This window comes from Mirounga leonina, unplaced genomic scaffold (assembly GCF_011800145.1).
Source record: "Mirounga leonina isolate KUSES-001 unplaced genomic scaffold, KU_Mleo_1.0 Mir_55, whole genome shotgun sequence".
NCBI lineage: Eukaryota > Metazoa > Chordata > Mammalia > Carnivora > Phocidae > Mirounga > Mirounga leonina.
In genome coordinates this window covers 8819513-8827914 of record NW_023270816.1, presented here as the reverse complement: position 1 = coordinate 8827914, position 8402 = coordinate 8819513, and the positions used below count along the sequence as shown (strand labels likewise).

Here is an 8402-nt window from a genome sequence, read left to right as displayed (position 1 = left end):
GCCAGGTGCACCTGTGACCTCTCCGCCAGGTACACCTGTGACCCCCCGCCAGGTGTCCCTGTGACCTCCCGCCAGGTGTCCCTGTGACCTCTCCGCCAGGTGCACCAGTGACCTCCCGCCAGGTGCACAAGCCTGGTTAAAGGACCAGGTCAACATCAGCTTGCGTTCAGGAAAGTGGATGGTGGAAGCAAAGTGCTTGCCCGTGAAATCTCTTTTTCCTTAGCTTCCTGGAATGTAGACTTATAAGGAGCTCAGTCATCCTCAATTCACAGAGGGGCACCTGGAGATCTTTCTCGGTCGATTATTTCTGGTTCCATCCAGCACAGAAGCTCGGCTGTGCCTGTGGTGATGAGGCCTCAGGCCAGCCGGCTGCGTCCTAGCCCTGGAGGGCCAGCACGGCGCTGCGGGCAGGAGCCTCAGAAGCTGACCCCTGGGGGCACGGCCCTGGTGCCCCGACGGGCGCTCTGCCGCGGGTCATCCCCTCCCGCCCACAGACATCGGGGTAGGGCCGCACACCCCCTTCTGTTATCACTTGCTGTCCCATGTGTCCAGCCATGCTGTTGAACACATTTCAGGCGCTTCCAGGACACGGACACAGAGCAGTGGCCGTGACGCCCCGGGCTTTACAACCTGGTCGGGGGAGCGAGGCAGGAATCGAAGGCTGCGCACTAGGTCACAGAGAGAAAGCAGCAGCACCGCGAAGAGAGCCGCTCAGGGGAGGGGTGGGGCATCGGAGCCGAGCCCCTCACCTGCCCCTCCCGCCCCCACGCTGGCCTCTCCACGCACCTATCTGCCCAGCACATCAGCCCTCCTGTCCCCGAGTGCCCCTGTGACTCAGTTATGTCCTCCTCCTTATGGCTTTTCTGAAAAGCCAGCTCCTCGCTAATGTCTGTCCCAACCCTTCCAAACTGCAGCTCCTCGCCCAGCGCCCTGACTCCCCTGACCTTGTTCCATCCCCGGCTCCTCGTCACCGTCCAGTGTCCTGCATCACATCCCTTATTCATGGTGCTGATTAGGAGTCTCCGTCCCCTGCTACTGGAATGGAAGCCCCAAGAGGTCAGGAGTCACTGTCAATGTTGGGTAGAGACGTCCCCCGGGCCTCTGGGACAGCCAGGCTCAGAAGAGGCCCCTGACAAACAGTGAATGAGCGAGGGAGCGAGGGAGTGAATGGGACAGGCTCTCAGGGCAGGAACCCACTTCTCTCCTTCTCTCTCTGGGGTACCACAGCCCCTGCCACCGGCAGAGATGAGAAAACAGGAGAACGGGATGGCTGGGGCCGGAGATGGGGATGGACCCTGTGACATGGGAGATCCTCGGGCTGCAGCTGGGAGGAAAGGGGAGGCCTGGCCTCACGGCTCCGGGTACCACTCAACACAGTGGCTTGGCTCGAAGGATCTGCTTGCAAGTTGCTGCAGACAGATGCTTCTCTCAGCCAAGAAGGGGCGCCCCCCGAAGAAGTGGGCATGTGGAGGAAAAGCCAAGACAGCTTTGTGAAACGCTTGGAATTTTCACAGCACGATGATGACCTTGAACACTATGCAGGCTGGGCTAACGTGCATCCTGGAAAGCCCAGGTCTGCAGGAGCTCTGAGCAGAAGCCCGGCTTCTTTCTGCCACCCAGTGAGAGTCCAGCGGGGAGACCAGCCCCATTGTGCATGGCTCGTCCCGTCTCTGCATTTAGGGCCAGGTTCCTGCCAGGGCAAACACAGTCACTGGATGTCTGCACCAAGAAGGTGGCGTGCTGTATTATTTCAAAGTAATCAGACTAAAATTGAGGTTGGGAAGTTTCCTTTATTGCTTTTAGCATTTAATTCCATTTTGTTTCTGAGAGAGGCCCTTCAGATTCATGGGGACCAAGCGTATGTACTGTCGCTTCTGTATTTGCCCGAGGATGACGAGGCAGGGACAGAGGGATGGAAGGACCTCATTCCATCCCAAGCCCTGAATGAAAACAGCCAGGGAGTGGTTAAGGGAGAGGAGCTCGGAGTCACCACTTTTGTGCAAATTCACTTATTTCATAAATAGTACTTGGCGCTTGTCCGTGTCCAGGAGAGCAAGCTGGCTGTCCATGCTATGGCAACGGAACACACAGCTGTCCTCAGGTTGCTCAAGGGCTGCACGAAATGTCTTGTCCAGCCACAGAAGAGGTGTGTGGCGTGGGTGTCCCGTCAGAGACCCAACACAGGAGCTGACAGGTGAGGCGACATACTCCTCGCAAAGCTCTCCTTGGGACCACAGCCTTCTCTCAGCTGCTGCAGGCCTTCCCTAGAACCAGACGAGTGACCCCCATCTCCACCCTCCCTACCCACCCGTGAGCTGCAGTCAGCCTTGGCCCCCACTCACACACCGAGCAAACAGCAGGCCCACGCTTGAGAAAGCAGACATGAAATGCGAGGCACTGACAGGCATCCAGTGCGTAATGTTACCAAACCCCTGTCCGGATGCGTCCATTCTGTTTCAGCAGCTTAGATAAGAAAACCACAGGACAGTAGCATTTGCAAAAACTATGAATACCGGAAGGCATTCCCTCTGCCGGCTGATGCTCAGAACGACCACACGAAGCCATTTCCCTGACCCATTTGATTTCTGACTGGGCGCGAACCCAGCGCCTGCCTGCCTCGGGATCCACCCTGGAAAACAGAAGGATATTTATTTTACTTTCTGCTTCCCTCTGTGACCCAAAACTGCCAGGAGAAATTTTCAGGTGACCTGCTGGAGCGGAATGAGTCCATCACAGCGCATGTGAGGTCACTGGCCCCGTCCGTCCTGCTCTGCCATTAACTTGTCTGCAAAGCCGAGCGAATAAACGTCCGCTGAGGAGCGGTTCTTCCTGAAAGCTGCTCTGTCTCATGAGCCCAATGAAAAATTACAGTTACAGCCCCGAGGCCTCGGGAGAGGGTCGCGGGGAGTCCCGCACATACGCCACGTTTACTCTGCCCCGTCGCTGCATGAGAGTTCATCACCACAGGCCACGGGAACCCCCCACGCCCCGAGGAAGACCTCCCGCCCAGCCTGGTGCCCCTCGCCCTGGGACCGACACCTGCTGACCCAGGCTGGGACCTTCACTGTACCCGTTCAGGGCCCATTATCGCGACTTTTATTAATGCTAGGAGCTTGTGCTTGAGTTGTTCTTTTTACATTTCTGAACCCTTCCAAGGGTACCCTTAGTGGTTACTCGGTGCTGTGGGAGGGACGCCCGGGGAAACCAAGGCACAGGACAGTGAGAAAAGAGCCCAGGGTCCGTGGGTGAATGGGCGGCATGTGCCCGAGCCCCCCCCCCCCTTGCCTGCCATGTGTACCAGCAGCAGCAGAGGGAAGTCTTGCCCACAAGCCTGTGCAGAGTGGATTTTAGGGGTTCGGTTCCCAGGAGCGGTTGGCTGCTGGCCAGGATCTCAGCGTCTGTGTCAGTGGGTGAGGGAGCTCCTCCCACTGCCCAGTGGAAAGATATCTATCAGTTTATTCCCATGTTGAATACAGCGGCAGAACTTCTCCTTTCAAGGGGCCCAAAAGACTCTTCATTCAGTGAATAACCACTCCTCGGCTCTGCAGTGTTGTAAATCCAGATACTTTGGCTGGAACGGCTTTCAGCGGCGGTAACCTGTATAGACCGAGTCCTGCTGCGTGGACCACGACCCATCAGATGCCCCGGGTGCACTGGGGCCATTTGAATTCTCCCTGTTACCCCTGCCAGCCTGGCATCACTCCACGTTATTTCTGCGTTGCTATTTCAGGAATAATCTATAGCTGTGCCATTTCCTAATTGGAGGATGTTAATTTTGAGATGCCTAGAGCCAGAGCTGCCTGCAGAAAGCAGATGTTAGGTCCGTGACCCCGAGCTAGAAGCAGCTTCCTATTGCATTACCCAGTCACCATTCTCAGAGTACCCCCCTGGTTCTCCCCTTCGTCATCGGAAGGTCGTTGAGGTATAAATAGCCCTGGTGCACCTGCTCAGAGCCTCCGAGCGCGTCCTGGCCTGATGTGTAATCTGTTCCCATGTGGCCACAACTTGTGTCATCCTAAGATCCTGGGACAAGTGAGGTGATTTAAAGTGCTGCCTGGTGAATTTGATCATGAGACCCCATTCTCTTTCCATCAATGTGGGATGGATTGTTCTAGAGCCTCAGAGAGGGGAATCTAGGTCAGAATTATAATGCATCTCATCAAGCTCAAAACCTACAAGAAACGCTGCCGCCAATCATTCTTGATTTAACCCTGTGTACGGCAGTTTACATTATAAAATGGGAAGTAAGATTACTTTTTCCCTAAAACCTCAACCCCACTCCTAGGTTTGGACATAGGGAAAGAAAGCAGGTGTAATAATAACATATTCCAAAAGTTTACCCAGTAACAGGAAGGAACTGACCAACTTTAAGACTGCATAAGGGAGCCATCCAGAGCGTGGAGGGCACCAGCGTGCCTTATGCAGCCCTTTGCGACCTGCTGGGAACCAGGATGAAACCACAGCATCCCCAGGGACTGGGAGGGTGGTGTTCCGGGGCCACCTTTGCCCAGGCTGTGCTCATAGGCAGATTGAGACCAGTGACCGGTGTTCTGAGGACGGAGGGGCCTGTGAGGGAACTCGCCAGCCAGCAAGCCCTTGTTGGGCTCTCCCACGCTCTCCCTCCAGTCAGTTAGGATCTCCGTAGTGAGGCACAGGCTTCCAGAGGAGGTTTGAAAGGACAAGGAAAAGCAGGCGTGCACGTGCACAATGCCCAGTGAAGCTGGGGTTTTCAAGCGCCCTAAGCGTGCTCTATGGTGGCTGGGTTCTGTGACCGGTCCGGGGGGCATGCACCGGGCTGGGAGTGCAGTGGGTAAGAAGGAATTGGGACTCTGCACCGGGCCAACAAGCATGAGCGTCCTGGGGCGGGGGAAGCCAGGAGGTACCACATCCTCATTTGCTCCCCGAGTTATCGCTAAATACTTGAGTTGAAGGGGGCAGTAGGCTCCACCCAGATGAAGCCGCACGGCTGCTGGGGGGCAGATGCCATTCTGATGCGTTCCTTCTCCTTACGGGTAAAGACGTGGAAAGTGGGAAGCTATGTCTCCCCGGGAGGTCAGCCTCCCGGTCTGCACCGCTGTGCTTCTCTCGGGGTGAGGAAGGGAGAAGTCTGGGGAAAGCACGTGACCCCGGGAGTCAGCTCCGTCAGAGGAGGTGCCTGTGTTTTCTTGGGCTGCTTGGATTTTCAAAGCCTTGATATCCTCCTCCATGGGGAGGGAGGGGTAGAGGGATGGCAGGACAAGGAGCAGACGTGGGCAGGTTTTTGCAGGGAGGGAAAGGGGGCTCGGGAAGTCACCTTGACCTCCCCGCCCTGCTTCTTATCAAAGCGGGTGTACAGTTATATGGGTGGTGGTCGGACGGGAAGTGAGGCTCCTGGGGTGTCCCGAGCACGGCAGAACGGTGGGCGGCGTCACGGCCTCTACCCACCTCGTGTCCGCACACGCACCCAGTCTTCACCGTCCACGCCTCCAGGTGCTGCTCCGTGTTCCGTCGTGGACCAAAACCGCTTCGGTTGAGAAGCCCGGGGTTAGGGAATGTTTTATCTGCAGCTGTAAGGCTGGGGGCAGGTCCTGGCCTCCTGTTCCCAGGGGTCCTGTGTTGGTGGAGCTGGGGTGAGAAGAGAGCGGAAATGTATGACCTTCAGCTCCAGGTGCAAACGCCTCGCCTCTCATTTGGATTAAGTGACAGCCAGCGCTGTGTGCATGTAAATAAACGTTCATAAAGCAGGAGCCGTGGCTCTGTGGTAGAGATCTCCGCCCTCCCCACTCCCTCTCCTCCCCCACCACTCCCTCCCTACCCCATCCCCCAGGTAGCAAGAGAACACATGCCTGCCCAGGGAGAGGATGTGAGTTTTCCTTGAGCAGGAAGCCTGTGCTGATTTAATAATGCAGCTCAAATACCACTGGAGCATCACTGGTGTGAGCAGAAAGGGTCTGAGCCCCGCAGGGCTGCGCCTCGGCCATCGGTCTTGGTAACAACTAGCATCTTAATCAGGGTGCACAGCTCTCTTGTCCTTATTCAATTTCCTCTGACAAGTGCATACATCAGGGAAGTTTATTCCTACCCCAGAGTGTGTCACCGTGGAAAGTAGCATCTTTCTATTTCTGGAAAGAGCTTATGGAGTAAATCAATTCCTAATGAAATCGATTCACCCAGGGCAAGAAATGAGCAGATAATTGAGGGTAGACATTTTCTTCTGGCGGCTCCCAGGTGCTCACCCCGAGCTCCGTCCTGTGCACGCCTGCGGCTCGTTAAACCAGGGGGGCCCAGTGGTCACCAGCCCGGACACAGCCGTTGTTCTGTCTGTCACTCCTGCCAGTTTTCCGTGGCCGCCTTGGCTTCTAGAAGGGTGTGCTCCCAGCAGGGATCAGAGCATTGCGCCCTCCTGCCGCTGCTGGACCTTCCCTCACCACGAGCCCTGCTCTAACAGGAAGCGTCAGGATGCCCAGGTCCTCCCCCGCCGGCCCTCGCTCACTCCTGACCTTGCACAACTCACCCAACCTGTCTTAGCCTGGGTTTCCTCGTCTGTAAAGTCAGGGTGATAAAATCTGCTTTTTGGGGTTACGGAGAGATTTAGAGCAGATTGGACAGGTGTCACTGAGTCCGTTTTCTGAGCCATCAGGGTCCCTGGCTCTAGACCCACTGAGCAGAAGCACCAAGAAGGGGCCTCAGGGTCCCCTCTGATCAGGCAGAACTGGGAAAACTCGTGCTAAATGGTTGCCAGACCCCCCTCCTGGTGTCCTAGCCCTGCTGCCCATGCCCCAACCCGCCAGGCTCTCGGCACGCTCGCCAGTGCTGCGACTTCCGTGCCCAGGGCACGCCGACCAACCCAGGACTGTGACGTTCTGAAGTCCACCCCGTGGCTGCCCCACGGCCTCGGCCAGAAGTGGCACCCGGAGGCCCCCGCGCCTCTCCACCACCTCCCCCACTGGCCCCGGCTTCCCCCTCCTGCCCACACCCCCTTCTTCCCCATCTGCGGCTTTACCCAGCTGGTTCCCAGGCCTGCTTCCAAACGGTCTTGTTCCTGAAGTTGACTCTCCCCAAAACAATACACTGTTGCCTTGCCTAAGAGCATTGAAAGCAACATCATCAGGTTGGAAGGCATTTTCAAGCAGGCCAGCGTCAGAGGGAAGCCGTGAGGGACGTGGAGTTTCTGTGCATCAAAGGTCAGGCCCATGACCTAAGTTCAGGGCCGCCAGGTGTGGCCGTTCTGGAGAAGTGCTGATTCTCCCCCTGGACTCGGCTCTTCTCACGGGCTCATCCACGTGCACAAACGCGTGTAAGGGAACACAAAAGCATAACTCCGCCCACTTGAGCAGAGGGCTCCGGACCCCCACATCTGGGGGTACCAGAGTAGGTGCCCAAGGGAAGTGCTTCAGCCCCCGGTCACAGGCTCTGGGGGGTGTGTGAGGAAGGGCCTGGTTCGTTCTAGCTGGGGGCTTTCCCGGTGTCCCCCAGGCGCGGACCCCCCACGGTGGCCAGGGCGGGGAGGAGGGCGCCAAGCAGCAGGGGCTCTTCCCTGCCGTTCCCTGGGCGGGGGAAGGGGAGGGCTGGTAAGACTCGGCTGTCCTGTCAGATTTTACCTGAAAAAAAATTAAAAAAAAAAAATTCTGCCCCCAAAAAGGGTTTAAAACCTCACATTGCCCTCAATGAAGAATACTTAGCATGTGTCCAGACCCTCATACCTTCAATTATGGCTTTTATATCAAATATCTTCTATAATCTCAACACATAAGAGACACTGTTTTCGGTGCATTCATACATACGTCAGCGTATATGGGGTGCCGGGCGCAGGTGCAGACCAGGGGGTGTGTGCGGAGCCTGTCTCCCCTCCCCGCGGCCAGCCCTGCTGCTCTGCATCGTCCTCCCAGGTGCTCTGTGGCTCCTCCTCAGCGTCCTGTCTTGCTCTCCCCGCAGAAGCTGTACAGGAAGGAGATCAAGCCGCCCTTCAAACCAGCGGTGGGCAGGCCCGAGGACACCTTCCACTTTGACCCCGAGTTCACAGCACGGACACCCACAGGTGTGCACCGGCCGTGAGTGCAAGCGAACCCAGAGTCTGTCCCACTGCAGGTCCTCCTCCTCCCCGCCCGTTAGGGAGGGCGACGTAGCCAGGGGGTCTCAGGTCCGAGAATGCCTCCGTGGAGGGTACCGGTCGGTTCTGTTTGACTTTCTCGTTCTCTCTGCTCCGCCTTCAAGGTTTAAGCGAGAGAACCAATTCTCAGTCCTCCTCCCGGTAACATCTGGTTTGGAATCATGCAGGGGTTCTGTGGATCCCCCTCTCCTGCTGCCTCGTGTTCTGAGCTGCGATCCGGGGACCACTTCTTTCAGGCGCGCACAAGCAGGGAGCCTCAAGACAATGGAAGTCTCTCCCGTAGTTAGAGGGTCTGGGGGAAGTCTCTCCCGTA

At 57.0% G+C, this 8402-nt stretch overlaps 1 protein-coding gene across 3 annotated transcripts in view; it reads left to right on the top strand.

The window, feature by feature from the left end:
* LOC118001950 (ribosomal protein S6 kinase alpha-2) overlaps positions 1-8402 on the top strand; it is a 288962-nt gene that overhangs the window by 251985 nt on the left and 28575 nt on the right. For all 3 annotated transcript variants that reach the window (XM_034992141.1, XM_034992140.1, XM_034992142.1), the window contains one exon: positions 7915-8017. In XM_034992141.1, the coding sequence (XP_034848032.1) occupies positions 7915-8017 (103 nt within the window). The remainder of the gene's footprint in view (positions 1-7914; positions 8018-8402) is intronic.